Below are 23,073 nucleotides of genomic sequence, written 5' to 3'. Positions count from 1 at the left end.
AAACACACACAAAACCACCTCACACACCCCACACACACACTCACACACACACACAAACCAGACACACACAGACCACCACCCACACGTACACACCCTCACACACAAACACACACCACACAGACACACACACACAGACACACACACACACACAACCACACACACACACTCACCGCACACACACAGACACTCACTCACACACACAGACACACACCACACACACAGACACACAGACACACACAGACACACACATACACACACGACAACGACACACCCTCACACAAAACACCACACATACACACACACCACACACACACACAGACACAACACACACACACACACCCTCACACACACACACACAGCACCGACCACAACACACACACACATCAACACCTACACACACATCACACACACACACCATCCACACCCTCACATCACACAACCACGGACAACCCTCACACACACACACCACACCCACCCCCCACACCACACCCTCACCCACACCACACACACACCCTCACACACCACACCCACACACACCTCACACACACACACACACACGACACACACCACACACACCACACACACACACACACACACACACACACACACACACCACACACACACACACACACCACACACACACACACACACCCCACACAACACACCCACCAACCACACACCAAAACACACACACACTCACACAGACACACAGACACACCACAGACACACACGACACACACACACGGACACACCATCCACACACACCCACCACACACCACACACAGAAAAACAAACACACACACAGAAAACCACAAACACAGACACAACCACACACAGACACACCCTCACACACACATCCACACAACACACACAACACACACCCTCACACACACACACACAACACACACCCTCAACCCCTCACACACCTCACACACACACAAACACACAGACATGCTGTATTTATGCCTTTATGTTGTCGATGGAGCTACAATGTTAGCTCCGCCCTGAAAACAAGCCGTTTAAGAGCTGTTAGCTTGTCCTCTTGCAGACGTGACAAAGTGAAAGTAACTTAACTTTCTAATAATTATAGCGACAAATGAACGTTTGTCTAAGAAAGAAGCTGAGTGAGAGATAACAAGACGAAAACATAACTGTAATAACACATTTAATAACACATAACTGAAGATGAATGGTTTTAGCACAAGTGTTGTGACGTACAGCTGTGGGTCCCAAACTGTGTCCTGAACGAGACGTTTATAGACATTTCATATTATATTCAGAGCTGCAGTTAACACAAATTCTTTCCTGTGATTATTGCATCAGAGAAACATTTGAATGTATTAAAGTTCTTATTTATCTGAACAATCATACACACTTAATGCTTCTCTTACTAACTCAGTGTTTCCAGCTCTTTGCTTGTGTTCACTGCGACTGTACATTTAAAAACATTTAAAAGTCGACCCCCAGCGTCCAACAACCTCTCTGAGCTTATCTGTTAGACAATCCTTAATTCTTTAACATATTATTATTGTATAGCGTTCCACTTTAAAGTTTTACACGAGACCAACTTGGAAGCTGTTCCAGCTGAGCGGCCGCAGCCCCCCCCACACAGACGTAATGAGGATGAACCATAAATAGTATAAAAACAAGGTGAAAATAAACTTGAACTTGTTTAAAGCTTCTAACAGAAACATGATGTGACTGCTGCTAACAGAGAGAAGTAAGAATATCTCATATCATAAATACTTTTCAGAGTTCTGATGCAATTAAGACCAACGGGGAAAACTTTATTACTTCCTCCAATCTCCCTTCTTCTCCGTTATTTCATCCAACACGTCTCCGTCTTCTTTCTCTCCTCATCTCATTGCGGCTCCGGCTCTCCTGCTTCACTCGTCCTCGAGGCTCCAGCTGACGGGGATCCACTGCGCTTCGTCTTGAGCCTCCTGGATGACGTAGAAGAGCTGCGTGCAGGCGTCCTGCAGGCAGTCGTTCACCAGCACGAAGTCGAAAAACTGTTTGTACTTCAGCTCCGTCAGCCGGGACGCCTCCTCCAGCTCCACGAAGTCTTCCTCCTGCAGGACGAGGAACACAGGGAGGTTGAACATGACAGACACAGCTGAATGAGAACAGAACACTAAAGTTAGCCGTTAGCTTAGCATCAAACAGCTTCCTGTTTCAGAGTCAGCTGCACAATAACGCTGAATTAACAATGTGCTGATTCAGCAAAACTTCTTCGAACGTCGAACTGTACGTAGAAAACGAAAACATTTGTAATATTTGGAGAACAAAAGTTAAACTATTTGGTTACATTTTTTTATTTATTTTTTGTTTTAAAATAGCCCAAAGTGTCAAAATGTAAATAGTCGTGTCGGGCCTTGAACAGTTATTATTATGAGAGAAGAAGAAGGTGTTCCTGAAGACATGCTAGTGCTCACTGTGAACGCTCTGTTGCTGCTGCAGCTGGTGGCGATGCGGGCGTCTCTCCGTGTTTCTCTCAGGCGCTCTGCCGCCGGAGCTTTGATGAAGATCACGTACGGCTTCAGCTTCCTCGTCCTCAGCGGCTGGATGCTCTGGAAAAAACAAAAGAAGCATAATCTGAGATCACTGCGTGTATTGATATATATATACATATACAAATACAGGAACTGAGTTTTATATTGTAATGAACTATTATTATCATTATTAATAATAATAATCTGCTGCTACAAATAGTCCCCGACAACAACAACAGCTCTATTTCCTCCTGATAACTTCAGAGATCAGCTGTTTGACTGAGACTCACATGAGGCTCAGCGTTGATGATGCACATCTGTCCTCGTTTCAGCACCTCATCGATAGCATCAGTGCTGGTGCCGTACAGCTGACCCTTATACTCCCCGTACTCCACAAACCTGCACACACACACACACACACACACACACACAACACACAGACACACACAGACACACACAGACACACACACACACACACACACACACACACACACACACAGACAGACACACACACACACACACAGACACACACACACACACACACACACACACACACACACACATACACACACAGACACACACCACACACAGACACACACAGACACACACCACAGACACACACACAGACACACACACACACAGACACACACACACACACAGACACACACAGACACACACACACACAGCACACAGACACACACAGACACACAGACACACACACACACAGACACACACACACACAGACACACACACACACACACAGACAACACACACACACACACACACAGACACACACACACACACACACACAGCACACACACAGACACACACACACACACGACACACACAGACACACACACACACAACACACAGACACACACACACACACAGACCACACACGACACACACAGACACACACACACCACACACACAGACACACACACACACACACACACACACCACAGACACACACACACACACACACACACACACCACACACACACATACACACACACACACAACACACACACACACACACACACACACACACACACACACACACAACACACACACACACCACACACCGACACACACCACACACACACCACACACAGACACACACACACACACACACACACACACACACACACACAGACACACACACACAGACACACACACACACACACACACACACACACACACTAACAGTGTGAAGTTTTACTTGATTTGTTAAATCCCTTGTACGCTGCTGGGTGACGCGGTTACCTTCTCTCAGGTTAGAGCAACAGTAACGTCTTTGAAATACAGAAAGTTAGAAATAAATCATAATGAAATCAAAGTAAATGAAATTGTGGAATAACAAGTGTTTGACGTGTTCACAGGGAAACTGAAGGCTCACCTGTGGTTACACACCATGTACTCAAACAGCTCTTTGGTGACAAAGTGGTATTCTCTTCCTGTCTGCTCCCCTGCTCTGATTGGACGAGTGGTGTCTGCAGGAACAGGGAGCCAATCAAAATGGATCATTCAGCTCACAGGTTGTTCTTCACTAAAGATTATGAACCAGTGAATTATCTTCAAACATCACAGTTTGTTTAATTTCTATTTACAGTTATTTACAGTTTATATTTCTTAAAGTTGGGAACGCACACGTCTCCCAACATCCTCCACAGATATCAGATTAAAAAGTCACGTCGTGTGTTAATCAGCAGATCCTTATTAACAAGTCTTAAAATGCATTGACTTTAAAAATAAAGCTGTAGTCGTTATTACAATGTCTTATTTTAATAAATGAATGAATTATTTTTAGTTTTTCCTTTAGGTTGAACATTGACTTGTTATGTTATTTGTATTATTTACATCATCACACTTGTGTATGTATATGTTTATATACATATTTATATTTGACTTATTATTTATATTGTATTTAAAGGACCAGGATCAATATTTCAAAAGTCCTAAAAGTGCTAAAATATGGATTTTATGAATCGTTTTTTTCTTACACTGCATCGTAAAATAATTGGTAACATCTATTAAAAAAATTATTATTATATTATTATTTTTAATTACAAAATGACTCTCACAATAACGAGCGTAAAATATGTTTTAAATGTCACTCGAATAGCATTAAAAAAGTCTCAAAAAGTCTTGAGATTGTACCATAACAGCAGATTATTAAATTATTGTTTGTTCTTGTAGTTTCGGAATGATGTTATAAATATTTTGTTATATACTGTATATATATGTTATATTTGCATTTCTTATTTTTCTTATATGCAGTCTTATGTAAGTGCTACATAAAAATAGAATCTAAAATGTTTTCTTTTGTTTAAACAGAATAGAAATGATGAAATATGCTTCATGTAACACACAGTGTGACATACGCGGTACGGGTCCCTGGAAGGTGGACGGGTTCAGTTTGATCAATCTTTTCCTCAATTCATTCACTCCAACTCTGGTCGCACCTGCAGGGAGACACAGATGAGGAAACACACAAGAACAATGTGATGTTTAAACATGTAAATGAGTCTTTATGTTATTAAATATGTGCTGATCTGCTCCATGTCCAGATCTAAAGCGAAGTCTGGATGAAGCAGGTTCAAAGTGTTGCATGTTGTTCACATGTCAAAGGTTTGTACAGATTCTGGATCTGTCTTTGTATCACTCCATAAATCACTGAATCCTGTCAACACACAGAACTCTGTGCATCTCCTGCATGTAGTTAGTGTAGCGTGTATAACATGAGCTCTAAATGTACAGACACAAAGTTAGTAACATAAACTCTGGATGTGGATGTTTCCTCTCGTCTGACAGAAGACGAGTTATAGAAGATAAACATTCCAACATCTAAATATTGTGAAATGCATGAAAAAATATGTTTTGTTTAGTGTCTCAAAACAAACACTGAGAGGAACCACATGATCAATGAAAACCTTCCCGTCTCACCGATGAGGATGACGAGGCGGTGGCTCTCCTGAGGGGGGCGCTGGTACAAAGCCACCTCCTCGTAGGGGGAGGACAGGGCGCTGGTGTCGGGGGAGCAGGAGGTGCAGGACTGTCGCCTCCTCCTGTAGGACGTCCGCCTCCAGAGACGGAAACTGCGCCGGAAACCAGCTGGTGAACATAATGAATTCACTGCTTTGTCACAATAATCCAGAGTATGTTTACAGATGAAACTCTTGAGGAATGTTGTCAACATTTTGCTGAAACGTTCAATATCAGTGTTTTGCAACTTGTCAGAGCCGTTTATATAAAATGTTTCGACATCACGTCAATAAGAAATATAATCTGAGTAGCTTTATGTCTGATTTAAAAATACAAGTCACTCAATAATTTCTTTATTTTTATTGAATTAAATATTTTAATCTTCCATCAACATGCGAAGCAGAACAAAAAGTACAACAAGCATTGACTCCTGATGAAGGCATCAGTATTGTGTACAAACAGACAAACAAACAGACAGACAAACAGACAGACAAACAAACAGACAAACAGACAGACAAACAGACAGACAAACAAACAAACAAACAGACAAACAAACAAACAGACAAACAAACAGACAGACAAACAAACAGACAAACAAACAGACAAACAAACAAACAGACAAACAAACAAACAGACAAACAAACGAACAAACAGACAAACAAAATGAAAAACAAACAAACAAACAGACAAACAAACAGACAAACAAACAAACAGACAAACAAACGAACAAACAGACAAACAAAATGAAAAACAAACAAACAAACAGACAAACAGACAAACAAAATGAAAAACAAACAGACAAACAAAATGAAAAACAAACAGACAAACAAACAGACAAACAGACAAACAAAATGAAAAACAAACAGACAAACAGACAAACAAACAGACAGATAAACAAACAGACAAACAAAATGAAAAACAAACAAACAAACAAACAGACAAACAGACAAACAAAATGAAAAACAAACAGACAAACAGACAAACAAACAAACAAACAGACATATAAACAAACAGACAAACAAAATGAAAAACAAACAAATAAACAGACAAACAAACAAACAAACAGACAAACAAACAAACAGACAAACAAAATGAAAAACAAACAAACAAACAGACAAACAGACAAACAAACAGACAAACAGACAAACAGACAGACAAACAGACAAACAAACAGACAAACAAACAGACAAACAGACAAACAAACAGACAAACAAACAAACAGACAGACAAACAAACAAACAAACAGACAAAAAAACAGACAAACAGACAAACAAACAGACAAACAGACAAACAAACAGACAAACAAACAGACAAACGAACAGACAGACAAACAAACAGACAAACAAACAGACAAACGAACAGACAGACAAACAAACAGACAAACAAACAGACAAACAGACAGACAAACAAACAGACAAACAAACAAACAGACAAACAAACAGACAAACAAACAACAGACAGACAAACAAACAGACAAACAAACAAACAGACAAACAAAATGAAAACAAACAAACAGACAAACAAAATGAAAAACAAACAGACAAACAGACAAACAAACAAACAAACAAACAGACAAACAAACAGACAAACAAACAGACAAACAAACAAACAGACAGATAAACAAACAGACAAACAAAATGAAAAACAAACAAATAAACAGACAAACAAACAAACAGACAAACAAACAAACAGACAAACAAAATGAAAAACAAACAAACAAACAGACAAACAGACAAACTAACTAACTAGCTGACGTGTCTCACCCAGGTAGAGCCCATCAGTAATATCACTTTCAGCCTCATCTGACAAGAGAAAACATTCAAACTTTACACTAAAGTAAACTTGATTTTGTTAAACACTGATTTTCATTAAACACACACAAGGGAATAATTAACACAGAAAACTGTGAAAAAAGCATAAATAAGAAATAATCAAACAAATAAATAAAGTGAAATACAAAACCCATAGTTAAATTAATGTTAAGTTTCTTAAGATGTTCTTCTGTTTCCTGCGACGACAGCTGGTGAAGCTGTGCCATATTCATTATTTATTTTACATAACATGTATTTTCTTTGTTCTTTTTATGCATGCTATTGCTGCGTCATAATTAAATGAATATATATATTTTTTTTTTTAATAATGTGAGTTTTTGAAGTGAATAAATAACTAAAACTAAATACTATTTTTTTTAATTGTGACATAAATTGTCACATTAAAATGAACTTATAACACAGAAAACAAAGTGAAACACGTTCCAGAGCAGCAGATGTTTGGTTTTATGGATTACATGCAAATTAAAAGGAAACTGTTTCATAGAATTTTGGAAAACAGCACAAAACTGAAAAACATTCTTCAACTTCAATATTTTCTTCTGCATGTTGAACGTGAACTAAACAGACAAAATTAAACTGTATATATAATATCATAATATATACAGTAATATATATATTTATATAATTATTGTGACATGTTACCTGTTACTGTGTATTTTTCATCAGCATGCGTTCCATCGTCCTCTGGAACAGCTGGAAAAAGTAAAGTAACGTATAGTAAAGTAATGTATCGTAAAGTAAAGTATAGTAAAGTATAGTAAAGTATAGTAAAATATAGTAAAGCAACTTATAGTATAGTAACGTATAGTAAGGTAACATATCGTGAAGTACCTTATCGTAAAGTAACGTATTGTAAAGTAACGTATTGTAAAGTAACATAGCGGAAAGTACCGTAAAGTAAAGTAACTTATAGTAAAGTAATGTATAGTAAGGTAACATATCGTAAAGTACCGTATCGTAAAGTAACGTATAGTAAAGTAACGTATTGTAAAGTATCGTAAAGTAACGTATAGTAAAGTAACGTATAGTAAAGTAACGTATAGTAAAGTAACGTATCGTAAAATAACGTATCGTAAAGTAACGTATAGTAAAGTAACGTATCGTAAAATAACGTATAGTAAAGTAACGTATAGTAAAGTAACGTATAGTAAAGTGACGTATAGTAAAGTAACGTATCGTAAAGTAACGTATAGTAAAGTAACGTATCGTAAAGTAACGTATTGTAAAGTAACGTATAGTAAAGTAACGTATCGTAAAATAACGTATAGTAAAGTAACGTATAGTAAAGTAACGTATAGTAAAGTGACGTATAGTAAAGTAACGTATCGTAAAGTAACGTATAGTAAAGTAACGTATCGTAAAGTAACGTATTGTAAAGTAACGTATAGTAAAGTAACGTATAGTAAAGTAACGTATCGTAAAGTATAGTAAAGTAACGTATCGTAAAGTATAGTAAAGTAACGTATAGTAACATATAGTAACGTATAGTAAAGTAAAGTATAGTAAAGTAACGTATAGTAAAGTAACGTATCGTAAAATAACGTATCGTAAAGTAACGTATAGTAAAGTAACGTATCGTAAAATAACGTATAGTAAAGTAACGTATAGTAAAGTAACGTATAGTAAAGTAACGTATAGTAAAGTAACGTATCGTAAAGTAACGTATAGTAAAGTAACGTATCGTAAAGTAACGTATCGTAAAGTAACGTATAGTAAAGTAACGTATAGTAAAGTATAGTAAAGTAATGTATCGTAAAGTAACGTATTGTAAAGTAACGTATAGTAAAGTAACGTATAGTAAAGTAAAGTATAGTAAAGTAACGTATAGTAAAGTAACGTATCGTAAAGTAAGGTATAGTAAAGTAACGTATAGTAAAGTATAGTAAAGTAATGTATCATAAAGTAACGTATTGTAAAGTAACGTATAGTAAAGTAACGTATAGTAAAGTAAAGTATAGTAAAGTAACGCATAGTAAAGTAACGTATAGTAAAGTAACGTATAGTAAAGTAACGTATCGTAAAGTATAGTAAAGTAACGTATCGTAAAGTAATATATAGTAAAGTATAGTAAAGTAATATATCATAAAATAAAGTAAAGTAAAGTAACGTATAGTAAAGTAACGTATAGTAAAGTAACGTATAGTAAAGTAACGAATAGTAAAGTAACGTATCGTAAAGTAACGTATAATAAAGTAACGTATCGTAAAGTAACGTATGGTAAGGTAACATATGGTAAAGTAACATATAGTAAAGTAACGTATCGTGAAGTAACGTATAGTAAAGTAACGTATAGTAAAGTAACGTAATATCGTAAAGTAACGCATCGTAAAGTAACGTATCGTAAAGTACCGTAAAGTATCGTAAAGTATCGTAATATCGTAAAGTAACGTAATATCGTAAAGTAACGTATAGTAACGTATAGTAAAGTAACGTAAAGTATCGTAAAGTATTGTAATATCGTAAAGTATTGTAATATCGTAAAGTAACGTATCGTAAAATAACGTATCGTAAAATAACGTATCGTAAAGTAACGTATTGTAAAGTATCGTAAAGTATCGTAACGTATCGTAAAGTATCGTAAAGTATCGTAATATCGTAAAGTAACGTATCGTAAAGTAACGTATCGTAAAGTATCGTAATATCGCAAAGTAACGTATAGTAACGTATAGTAACGTATAGTAAAGTAACGTAATATCGTAAAGTAACGTAATATCGTAAAGTAACGTATCGTAAAGTAACTTAATATCGTAAAGTATCGTAATATCATAAAGTAATGTAATATCATAAAGTAATGTATAGTAAAGTATCGTAATATCGTAATAACTCTTAATCGTATCTTATCTTATGTGGTTCTGAAACTATATATGAACAGAATATACAGAATATGAAACAGCAGCAAAAAATAACAATAATAATAATGTAGAAATATTAATAATATTAATATTAATAATATTAATAATAATTAGGTCTCTACATCATTTTGTCATCAAACTAACTTTAGTGAAAGTGATAAAAATATCTTACAGCTAGAAAAAGTTAAACCAAAACTACCATAACCCAAATGATATCTCATATCATTACTACTGTGCATGACATGAAGGCACATTCAATAAAAACATCATATTTAAGTAAAGACCAGATACTAAACTATTGGATCAGATGTGTAAATAAAAGTGAAGTATGAGCCGTCTCACCGTTATCCCCCAGAGTCACTGCGGAGCGACGAGAGAACAGAGAGAGAAGTCACATTCACAACGTTTCATATTCTGTGTGCAGACGGGACAGTATGAGGCCCGAGCATAACAACTATGAGGAGGAAGATTTAAGAATAAATAGAATAAAGTCTGAATGTTGAAAATTAATTATAAATGTCAAAAACTTGAGAAAAAACGTGAACATTTTGAGAATAAAGTGGAAATGTTGAGAATAAACAAAATCAAACTACTCGCGTCAGCACAAATACTGAAAGTTTAACTTCTCGAAATGCAAAATAAAAAATGAATGGCTAAAATCTTCAGCATTTACACATTTAGTTATTAATGTTTTATAAGCTCATTGTAAGCCAGTTACTGCACACAGTAGACACATGAGGGGTGATGTACGAGTGCTCACAGGGTCGGATGCAGGTGTGAACCTGTAACGGCTGACACCACCACTGCTCCCTTTGTTTACTGCACAGGAGGAAACACACTCAGAGTTCAGCTGCTTCACATTGGCTACAAGTAAAGGTGCAATCGTTAACGGATTCATCAAGAAAATGAATTAATGTGAATGAATAATTATGAAACATTTTTAATAATCAACTAATTGTTTCAGGAGAAATTAGCAGAAATATCTCAAAAGGTTTTTTTTTCTGCTAAAAAGGGATGATTGGTAAAACAGAAAGAAACATTTGAAGACGTCTTAGATTCCTGGAAACAGTAGATTGTTATCTTCACATTATTATTATTATTATTATTATTATTATTATTATTATTATCATTTAGTTTGTGCAGCGTCACCTCTTCAGCACGCTGGCAGAGGGGATCAGACCAGCGCAGGACGCGGAGCAGGGCAGCTTCCTCGCCTGCCACCAGCGTCCGTCAGACTGGTCGACCACCTCCAGCAGGTCCCCTCTGCAGAACGCCATGCCGGCATCAGGACACGGGATGGAGGCGTCCTGCAGGGGGCAGTAGTCCACCATCGCCCTCACGTACACCTGACAGACACACAGAACTCACTTCATTCTTCTACTGCATCTCATTCCAGAGGGAAACATTGTGCTTAGAACTTCACTGCATTTATTTAAGACCTACAATCAGTTTCCAGATGAAGATTTTATAACTAAAACTATAATCTAAGATATGATGCTGCGTTATAGATAAACTAAAGTATATGAAGCATTTAAACGAGCTTCACCTCAAACCGCTGTAACATTAAAATACTGTTTAATGCATCAATAATAATGCTCTATGACAAACAAATACTTTTACTTTATTAAGTAAAAGTACTGATTGTGCAGTAAAAATTATTATATATTGTTTTACCAGAGATGTAGAGGAGGAGAAAGATAAAGTAGCAGAAAATGGAAATACTCAAGTACCTAGTACCTAGTATTTGTACATAAGTTCAATACTTACCGACTTGTGGCTGCCGCTGCTCTGAGCTGCATCAGGAATGACTTTAAACAGGATCGTTCCATGGGAATTGATCTGCAAAAACAACAAATAGTAAAAGAATGATAAATTGTACTAACAATCACATAGTGGTCACACTGATGAGCATACCACACAGGAGATATTTATTCTCCTTTTGTTGCTTAATATTGTGCACATATAGTTTTCTTGTCATTGCTAGAAATTGAAATAAAAAAGATCTTTACGTAAGCCATCTCTGGTCTTTATTTATTAATATTGATGACCCACCAGTATCTGGATGATCTGTTCTGGCTCCAGACCTCCCACAGGGTTCCCGTTCACCTCCACTAACAGGTCACCAGGGTTTAGGAGTCCTGACACACACACAACCATGATGTTGCAACTTTTGAGCACGTTTAATACTTTTACTTGAACACATTTTTGAATAATTGAATAAGTTTCATCTCACCGCTGCGGTCGGCCAGTCCTCCATGAATCACCCTGGCGATGTAGATGGCTCCCGTCTCCTCGTCCCTCCGTATCGTCGCCCCCTAAAGGACAGACAGACAAACACCTTCAGTGTCTACATGTGCAGTAACTACCAGCTCTGTATGAACAGAGAGGAATATAAAAGAACGATACAAATGGAGGATGAAAGCAACTGATGACTGAAGCTCTTAAAGTGCGAGCTGATGAATGGAAAGTTATGTACAGTCTTTGGTTCATTAAAACTAAAAGCAAACATAAATTAATAAAATAGTGTATGCCTTGTGCTCCTCATACCATATATAATAACATGCAAGCAATAAGTAAACAAAGCTAAGAGTCTACAGCCATGCTCTATGAGGATTTACTTAGGAGCTAAATGCTAATATTAGCATGCTAACATGTTGATGTTAAGCAGGTACAATAACCTTTACATGCCATTAAAAGAGTGCTCGTCTGATTTAGCATTGCCCTCCTATAACTCTGTTGTCAAAGTCTGGTGCCTACATTACCCACAATGCAACGTCTATTTTTTTGTGTGAGGGCGATTCAGGTGTGTGTTATGCTAGTTAGCAGGCTATGTATCATGGAGCCTCTGCAGCAGAGATGACCAGCTCACTTTTTGCACACTCCATTCTTCCATATACATATTTTTTCAAATTTGTAGTCCTCAGCTGATGCTGACTCAAGTGACATCACTTGAGGACATTTATCAGACTTCACATAAACACAGTAAATGCTTTATATTATTTTTAAAAACATGTAGAATAAAACTCTGCAGCAGATGGAAACACACTGGAAAATTAAACTTGGCAACATAATTATGCAGATGACACCCACATTTACCTTTCTCCGTCACAAAGCAACTTCTGTCCCCTTGATTAAACCACTCAATGATTTGATTTGACTAATTCTAGACAAATTAATATAAGAAAGTCTTAGACCAACAGATGGGCATACTGTCAAGAGAAACTGCGAAGAAGGAAAAAGAGACGATGATGAAATGAAGATGTTGGTTGATAAAATATAATTTCTCTGTACCTTTAAATATGAAGCTTTTTCCCCTTTGAGTGATAAATCCAGAGTCTGGGTCTCAAAAGTGTTTGTTGTCCAATAACTGAAAAGATAATCCTCCTTCTGATATAGAGTTAAACTGTGTTCCTGGTTGGGATGTAGATCTACATTCAAAGGTATTTTAATCTGTTTTTAACGCCACAGCAGACAAGGAGAGGAAGCAGTTTGTTTTGGTCCTACTTATTCTTTTTCTTCTTCTTGGTTGTCAAGCAGCCTGTGCTGTTATAGTCCTGTTGGTCCTCCAGAGGAGCGCTAGAAACTGCTTCGTTGTTGAGCCCCAAATGTCCATTAGGACCCCCACCACCTGCCCTGGGGGTGGCCCCAAACGTCACCACCGTCCTCCTTTCTCCGTTCTTTAGTTTTGAACTTCTCAATGTTGCGAAGCTGTCTGCACAGGAACTGACAGACGTGGAGGACGAAGAGGAGGAGCAGGAAGAGGAAGACGAGAGGTGGCGGGGGTAAGGTGTGGGAGGTTTGCGGACCACTTTTGGAGACATTGAGGAGACCCTCGGAGGAGGTTGGGGAGGAGGCTGTTTGGGCCTACATGGAGGGGACACCTCAGGGTGTTTGCTGGCTACAATGAGCCCCTGTAGCTTGTCCACCACCTCAGCCAGCAGGTTGAGCGCCTGGGCATTCTCCTCTCCGCTGTCTGTGATCATCTCCGTCGCCACCACCATCTTATGGCCAAGATGGCGGACGTCCTGAGTGCCGTGCTCGATGCTGCTGGCCACCGTCTGAACTGTGGACCTGAGCTTCTCCATGCTGCATTGATTAGTGAGCTCAGGATGTGGAAGGAGTTTTGGTTGCCGCTGCTCATTTTGTATCTGCTGTGGTTGCTTCTGGCGTCCATTGTGACAAGGAGCAGTAGCATAGTGGGTCATGAAGGGACGACTTTGAGGCTCTTCTTGCAATATGTTATGAGATCCAGTTTGACGGCCATGTTGGCTGACAGCGGTGGGGAGCGTGCTAACGCCCTGCTGCCACGTGGAGCGACAAGGTGCAGGACTAGAAGGTGCTGTGTGGGCTCTAAGAGGGTTCATCCCAGAACAAGAGGGGCTCCGGCCGGGCGTAGGGATGTTCCTCGAGTGTCCGCCTGTAGTGGCCTTTTTGTATAACACAGGGGAGCTGGGAAGGCTGTAAACTGGGACTGGAGGAGGAGGATGGGCATAGTCATCACTGCTCCCTCCCGTAGAGGAACCTTCTCTTCTGTTGTGATTGGGTTTCTCTGAAAATGAACCTCCAGTTTGGAAGGCGGATGAAGACAAGAAAGTGCCAACAGAAAAGTGAAAATCCCATCACTGAAAGAGAATAGCAGAGCAGGAAAAAGCAAAATGATGGTAAAATGAACAAGATGGATGACAACTGATGGACGATGAGGATAATACGTTTGTTTGTGAGATGAAAGATTCACAATGGATGAATTAAAAGATGGACTTCTCGACAAAGGAATGAGCAAATGCAGAGATGGATGGATGAATGGATTATTTAAAGTTATCAAGCATCATCAGAGGGAATCAGTGCTCTCTCTGGGAGCTGCAGGAGATGTTGTTCATGTCGAGATAAAGCGCACTATACTATGAACTTATTAAAGGATACCGTTTCAGCAAAAATGTATAATGTTTTGATGATCCATGCGTGGAATGCAAAAGAGAGCATGCAACCACACAGTGATCAAACCTTGACTAATAAAACCTAAAAGAAGAAAGTGAATTTGTCTTCCTGTGCAGGACTCAGCTGTGTCACAGGGACACCGAGACGCTTGGCTCCTGAATGTTTAGTCCTCTCAGTGTTAACGCTCTGCGATCCCTGATAAATACTTCACTGTGGCTGCTTTGGTGTCTGGACGTCAGATCATACTAGATGAATGAAGAAATGGACGGATGAATGGTGATTGTAAAGTCCAACAGTCCTCCTGCTCTTACCACTGCAGGCGGCCGGACTAAAGACGGAGGGAGCTGATTGGTTGAGCCCTTTCTTCCACAGCGCCGCACTTTGCGGACACAAGCGGCAGCTTCCTGTGGACTCATAGCGAGGAAGAAAGGGGCGTGACTGTCCCCCCCTGGGGAGGGGCAGAGGCCTGGCTTCACTTTCAGTCGCTCTGAGCTCCTCCCCCGACCACGCCCTCCTCGCAGGGACCAGGCGGTCCAGCGTGAGGCGGCGGAGGCTGCTCCAACGACTGCGGATCACTCCGTCTACACTTCCCCTGCGCTGTTCTCCGTTCTTGGAGAACAAGGGATAAAGGAAAGATCTCTGCTCATAGCTTAAAATGAACTCATTATCTCAAAAGGTTCTTATAGACGTTTTAAACCCTGAGACAGAATACTGCAATAACTGAATGGATTTAGAAATCTTGAATCTTGGTGTTTCCCATAATGATGTTTGGACACAAAACTATAAACCTTTTAGCGACATGTTACTGCAGTCTGGATGTTTCCTCTAGTGTTTGACACTTATGTAAAAGCAGCGGTGGACAGTAACTAAGTACATTCACTCGAGTACTGTACTCAAGAACATATTTCAGGTACTTGCACTTAAGTATTTTAAATTGATGCGACAGATATGATCCTTTTTACTCCACTGCAATTATTTTGACAACTTTAATTAGCAGGTTCACATTATTAAAATATAAACTAATAACTAATGATTTATTATTATGGATTAAGCTACCCAGCAGTATATAAAGTATTAAAACATCCTTTACCACACACAACACACGTGATGAACACATTATTATAATTATAATCCAACAGTCTAATATATTTTATTCTGCATAATGCTTTTACTTTTGGTACTTTAAGTATATTGTGATGCATATGCTTTTGTACTTTTACTTAAATAAGAGTTTGAATGCATAACTTTGACTTGTGACAGTATTTTTACACTGTAGTATTACTACCTTTACTGCAGTAAAAGATACGGATACAACGAAAGCTTTAAAATAAATCTGGTGGAGTTAAAAGCAAAATATTTCTAGAAATAGAAATGAGCATAATATGGAAATACTTGTACTTAGTTACTTTTTAGCACTTTAGGAGACTTGAGTTATTAACTCAATAACTTGAGTTATTAATTACAGATTACTAAACTGTTATTTCAGAGAGAATATTGCTCCTCTAGTTTCAGTGTTTATCTGTTTACCACTTTATAACTTCTCTTGTAGATTTATTGGAAATTTCAAATGTGAGGCACGTCTGGTCTGGGAGAGGGATCCCTCCTCAGTCTCTCCCTGAGGTTTCTTCCATTTTTACCCCTTTAATTGTTAGTTTCTTTTAGGAAGTTTTTCCTTGTGTGATGCGAGGGTCTAAGGACAGAGGGTCTAAGGACAGAGGGTCTAAGGACAGAGGGTCTAAGGACAGAGGTTTTAAGGACAGAGGGTCTAAGGACAGAGGGTCTGAGGACAGAGGGTGTAAGGACAGAGGGTCTAAGGACAGAGAGTGTAAGGACAGAGGGTCTAAGGACAGAGGGTCTGAGGACAGAGGGCGTAAGTACAGAGGGTCTAAGGACAGAGGGTCTGAGGACAGATGGTCTAAAGACAGAGGGTCTAAGGACAGAGGGTCTAAGGACAGAGAGTGTAAGGACAGAGGGTCTAAGGACAGAGGGTCTAAAGAAAGAGGGTCTAAGGACAGAGGGTCTAAGGACAGAGGGTGTAAGGACAGAGGGTCTAAGGACAGAGGGTCTAAAGACAGAGGGTCTAAGGACAGAGGGTATAAGTACAGAGGGTCTAAGGACAGATGGTCTAAAGACAGAGGGTATAAGGACAGAGGGTCTAAGGACAGAGGGTCTAAGGACAGAGAGTGTAAGGATAGATGGTCTAAAGACAGAGGGTCTAAGGACAGAGGGTATAAGTACAGAGGGTCTAAGGACAGATGGTCTAAAGACAGAGGGTATAAGTACAGAGGGTCTAAGGACAGATGGTCTAAAGACAGAGGGTCTGAGAACAGATGGTCTAAAGACAGAGGGTCTAAGGACAGAGGGTCTAAGGACAGAGAGTGTAAGGACAGAGGGTCTAAGGACAGAGGGTCTAAAGACAGAGGGTCTAAGGACAGAGGGTCTAAGGACAGAGGGTATAAGTACAGCGGGTCTGAGAACAGATGGTCTAAAGACAGAGGGTCTAAGGACAGAGGGTCTAAGGACAGAGGGTCTGAGAACAGATGGTCTAAAGACAGAGGGTCTAAGGACAGAGGGTCTAAGGACAGAGAGTGTAAGGACAGAGGGTCTAAGGACAGAGGGTCTAAAGACAGAGGGTCTAAAGACAGAGGGTCTAAGGACAGAGGGTCTAAGGACAGAGGGTATAAGTACAGAGGGTATAAGGACAGAGGGTCTAAGGACAGAGGGTCTAAGGACAGAGAGTGTAAGGACAGATGGTCTAAAGACAGAGGGTCTAAGGACAGAGGGTATAAGTACAGAGGGTCTAAGGACAGATGGTCTAAAGACAGAGGGTATAAGTACAGAGGGTCTAAGGACAGATGGTCTAAAGACAGAGGGTCTAAGGACAGAGGGTCTAAGGACAGAGGGTGTAAGGACAGAGGGTCTAAGGACAGAGGGTATGAGAACAGATGGTCTAAGTACAGAGGGTCTAAGGACAGATGGTCTAAAGACAGAGGGTATAAGGACAGAGGGTCTAAGGACAGAGGGTCTAAGGACAGAGAGTGTAAGGACAGATGGTCTAAAGACAGAGGGTCTAAGGACAGAGAGTGTAAGGACAGATGGTCTAAAGACAGAGGGTATAAGTACAGAGGGTCTAAGGACAGATGGTCTGAGAACAGATGGTCTAAAGACAGAGGGTCTAAGGACAGATGGTCTAAAGACAGAGGGTCTAAAGACAGAGGGTCTGAGAACAGATGGTCTAAAGACAGAGGGTCTAAGGACAGAGGGTGTAAGGACAGAGGGTGTAAGGACAGAGGGTCTAAGGACAGAGGGTGTAAGGACAGAGGGTCTAAGGACAGAGGGTGTCGTAACCTGTACAGTCTGTAAAGCACACTGAGACAAATGTATAATTTGTGATATTGGGTTATTGCGTTATATAAATAAATTTGATTTGATGTGATTTGAAATAACAGACGCTTCGTGTCGGATCTTAAAATGGCCGACTCGACTGTGCAGCAGCTACTGCTCACTCTCATACAAACAGAAGTTTTCACCTTTAGAACAAATAACACATACAATTCTATAATCTCACAAACTTCAAGCAGATTATTTTAATTAAAGAGTAAAAAAACAGGAATATAAAAAATCTCCCGTCTCACCAGTGGCTGGTTGTTCTTCACCAGACAAACGATCCTCATGGCCTCCTCGTCCTCCGGCATCTCCTCAGGCAGCGGGGGCAACACAGGTCCGTAGTCTGACTTCGCTACACTGTCGTGGGAGGACAGGACGGCCTGAGAGACGGAGAACAGGTGACAGGTGTTATAACAGAGCGCCAAATACTGCAAGAGCTCCTACATGATACACACCAGGATGTGAGGTACATGATACACACCTGGATGTGAGGTACATGATACACGCCTGGATGTGAGGTACATGACACACACCTGGTTGTGAAGTACATGATACACACCTGGATGTGAGGTACATGATACACACCTGGATGTGAGGTACATGACACACACCTGGATGTGAGGTACATGATACACACCTGGATGTGAGGTACATGATACACGCCTGGATGTGAGGTACATGACACACACCTGGTTGTGAAGTACATGATACACACCTGGATGTGAGGTACATGGTACACACCTGGATGTGAGGTACATGATACACGCCTGGATGTGAGGTACATGATACACGCCTGGATGTGAGGTACATGACACACACCTGGTTGTGAAGTACATGATACACACCTGGATGTGAGGTACATGGTACACACCTGGATGTGAGGTACATGATACACGCCTGGATGTGAGGTACATGACACACACCTGGTTGTGAAGTACATGATACACACCTGGATGTGAGGTACATGATACACACCTGGATGTGAGGTACATGACACACACCTGGATGTGAGGTACATGATACACACCTGGATGTGAGGTACATGATACACGCCTGGATGTGAGGTACATGACACACATCTGGATGTGAGGTACATGATACACGCCTGGATGTGAGGTACATGATACACGCCTGGATGTGAGGTACATGACACACACCTGGATGTGAGGTACATGATACACGCCTGGATGTGAGGTACATGATACACGCCTGGATGTGAGGTACATGATACACGTCTAGATGTAAGGTACATGATACACACCTGGATGTGAGGTACATGACACACACCTGGTTGTGAAGTACATGATACACACCTGGATGTGAGGTACATGATACACACCTGGATGTGAGGTACATGACACACACCTGGTTGTGAAGTACATGATACATACCTGGATGTGAGGTACATGACACACACCTGGATGTGAGGTACATGATACACGCCTGGATGTGAGGTACATGATACACACCTGGATGTGAGGTACATGACACACACCTGGTTGTGAAGTACATGATACACACCTGGATGTGAGGTACATGATACACAACTTGATGTGAGGTACATGATACACGCCTGGATGTGAGGTACATGATACACACCTGGATGTGAGGTACATGATACACAACTTGATGTGAGGTACATGATACACGCCTGGATGTGAGGTACATGATACACACTGTACATGATACACACCTGGATGTGAGGTACATGATACACACTGTACATGATACACGCCTGGATGTGAGGTACATGATACACACTGTACATGATACACACCTGGATGTGAAGTACATTATACACACCTGGATGTGAGGTACATGATACACACCTGCATGTGAGGTACATGATACACACCTGCATGTGAGGTACATGATACACACCTGCATGTGAGGTACATGATACACGCCTGGATGTGAGGTACATGATACACACCTGGATGTGAGGTACATGATACACGCCTGGATGTGAGGTACATGATACACGCCTGGATGTGAGGTACATGATACACACTGTACATGATACACACCTGGATGTGAGGTACATGATACACACCTGGATGTGAGGTACATGATACACGCCTGGATGTGACCTACATGATACACACCTGGATGTGAGGTACATGATACACACCTGGATGTGAGGTACATGATACACACCTGGATGTGAGGTACATGATACACACCTGGATGTGAGGTACATGATACACACCTGGATGTGAGGTACATGATACACACCTGGATGTGAGGTACATGATACACACCTGGATGTGAGGTGAGCTGAGGAGGCTGTGGAGCTCTACAGCTTCAGAGGAAGGACAGTGAATCATCTGCACTGCAGTCATGATCTGATGGACAGACAAACAGTTTTGTAGTCAATTTGTGTCTCTACCTGTAATGTCTTGAATCCACCTTTCAAAAGTCTATTTAAAAATAAATAATTGTAATAATAATTTACTAAATGCTTCTTGCAGTAACATTAAAATTGCATTTAAATTGGTCTGAAAGTGGTATTAAAAGTCTGAAATCTTGCGTTAAGCTGTAGGAACCCTGTCAGCTGGCCTTATCTAATGTGTGTGTGTGTGTGTGTGTGTGTGTGTGTGTGTGTGTGTGTGTGTGTGTGTGTTTGTGTGTGTGTGTGTGTGTGTGTGTGTGTGTGTGTGTGTGTGTGTGTGTAAACCTCATGTGAGAGTTCTGAGGCATAAGGCAGAAGGGGATGTGGGTGGCGACCTCTCGAACTCCAACAGGCACTCATAAATCTGGACAGACAAAACAGGAAATGATGTCGTCGACGTCTTCATGGTGCGACTGTTAAATAAGTAATGAATCATCTCGTACCTGCAGCAGAGCGCGCAGCCACGGAGCATTCAGCAGCTCATGCAGAAGATGTGCACCACCAACGTTTCTGCTGACAGCGTGATTGACGTCCTCCAACACACTGGAGAGCACCTCAGTAACACCTGCACACACACACACACACACACACACACACACAGAAACAACACAATAAAAAATGCAGAAATTAATGAGCTAAATAAATTAATAAAGTATTTTTACTTTGAGTCGGCCTACTTTTACTGTATTTTGCAGATTATTATTACATACTTTGGCTAAAGTAAGGTATTAAATGCAGGACTTTTACTCGTAGTGAAGTATTTTCAGTGTGTGGTATGAGATTTGAACACTTCTCTCACTATTGTCTGATAAAAGCTGCCACTAAACAGTGAAATAAACCTCAACATGCAGACTAAATATAGTTTTAACAGTCGGTAATGTCAACAGATGTTTCTGGAAGTTTCTCCTGATCAGAGGGTGAAAAACAGACATGTTTGGGCCCGACGGGATTAACTCCCCTGAGGAGCCCTGACCCCCTAATACCATCTGAATGGGTTTTAGATGGATTTGGATTTAGACTTGAGTTGTGTGTGTGTGTGTGTGTGTGTGTGTGTGTGTGTGTGTGTGTGTGTGTGTTTCTCACCATCATCCATAGTTTGTCTCGTGGTGATTGGGAGGACTCACCACAGAGGGAAAAAAAGCTTATTCCACTGAAATAAAACAAAACAACATTTTCTTTTAGTGTGAATCTTTTCTGATCTGAGGCAACAGGGTCATAACTAAAACATGTAATTCATTACATTTAATCTTTTCATTTTTAATTGATACCAGTGTTCAAAACATGTTTTTTCCTGAATTTGGGCTGTTTCTGTCAGACGAGTGTAAAGAAAACATCAGAACATCAGAGTTTGTGTTTCTAACTTTATGTTTGTAGATTTCTCCTAAATTACATCACATTACATTACAGTTCATTTAGCTGACGCTTTTGTCCAAAGCGACGTACAAGAAGTGCAAACAATCCTGGAGATACAACTCCGAACAGCAAGAATCTTGTAAGTACAATAGCTTCAAATACAATCGTATAAGTGAACACTGTCTTCAAATATCCAGTTTGAAGTGTAACATACAGAAACAATAGAATACAAATTCAACTATTAGCTATAAATAAGCCAAACCAATACAAGTGAACAAAGAAAGAACAGTTATTTAGTTTTCTTCATTCACCAAGGTGCAGTGGAAACAGGTGAGGTTTCAGTCTGCAGAAGGTGTGAAGACTGTCTGCTGTCCTCACATCAATGGGGAGGTCGTTCCACCATGTTGGAGCAGGATAGTAAACAGTCGGGTTTTGTTTGAAGGAAATCCGGATCCCACTCGTAGACTAAACTAGTCTAAACTCTCCAACAGTTACATTACATAATGCCTCATTTACATATTTAAACATGAACACTTGTAAACATAAACAGTACTTGTGTTAATGTGAGTAATAATAATAATACATTAGACTTGTATAGCGCTTTTCTAGTAACTCAAACTTTAATAATACCTATAATAGGTATAATGTATTACATTGAGTTTGAAGGCCTGCATGTTTATCTGTGTGTAAGTGTGAGCATGAGTAATAAAGTAGAATTCTATTTTACTGTATTTTAAATTAATTAATAGGAACAATTTAAAGCAGGGAACAGGAGGCTGTGAAGCTGCATTTCCAGATGTGCTGCAACTCTTTGATTTGACGAGAACGTCTTATTCAAACTCAAA

The 23,073-nt window shown here is 39.9% G+C and overlaps 1 protein-coding gene across 1 annotated transcript; it reads right to left on the bottom strand.

Annotated features, from left to right (window-relative positions):
* Positions 1 to 1,159: 1,159 nt before the first annotated feature.
* LOC115005380 (MAGUK p55 subfamily member 4-like) lies at positions 1,160 to 21,968 on the bottom strand. Its single transcript, XM_029427180.1, is given in 20 exon segments — positions 1,160 to 2,072; positions 2,436 to 2,570; positions 2,783 to 2,891; positions 3,892 to 3,985; positions 4,877 to 4,957; positions 5,439 to 5,606; positions 7,241 to 7,279; positions 7,952 to 8,002; positions 10,504 to 10,521; positions 10,922 to 10,980; positions 11,311 to 11,507; positions 11,929 to 12,000; positions 12,214 to 12,299; positions 12,395 to 12,476; positions 18,732 to 18,863; positions 20,745 to 20,828; positions 21,161 to 21,196; positions 21,198 to 21,239; positions 21,319 to 21,440; positions 21,959 to 21,968. Coding segments are annotated over 20 exon segments (1,803 nt in total). The 3' UTR covers positions 1,160 to 1,886.
* Positions 21,969 to 23,073: the final 1,105 nt, after the last annotated feature.

The sequence above is a fragment of the Cottoperca gobio genome, unplaced genomic scaffold (genome assembly GCF_900634415.1).
Source record: "Cottoperca gobio unplaced genomic scaffold, fCotGob3.1 fCotGob3_296arrow_ctg1, whole genome shotgun sequence".
Lineage (NCBI taxonomy): Eukaryota > Metazoa > Chordata > Actinopteri > Perciformes > Bovichtidae > Cottoperca > Cottoperca gobio.
Note: the sequence above shows the minus strand (reverse complement) of the source record. Positions and strands in the feature narration are given on the sequence as shown.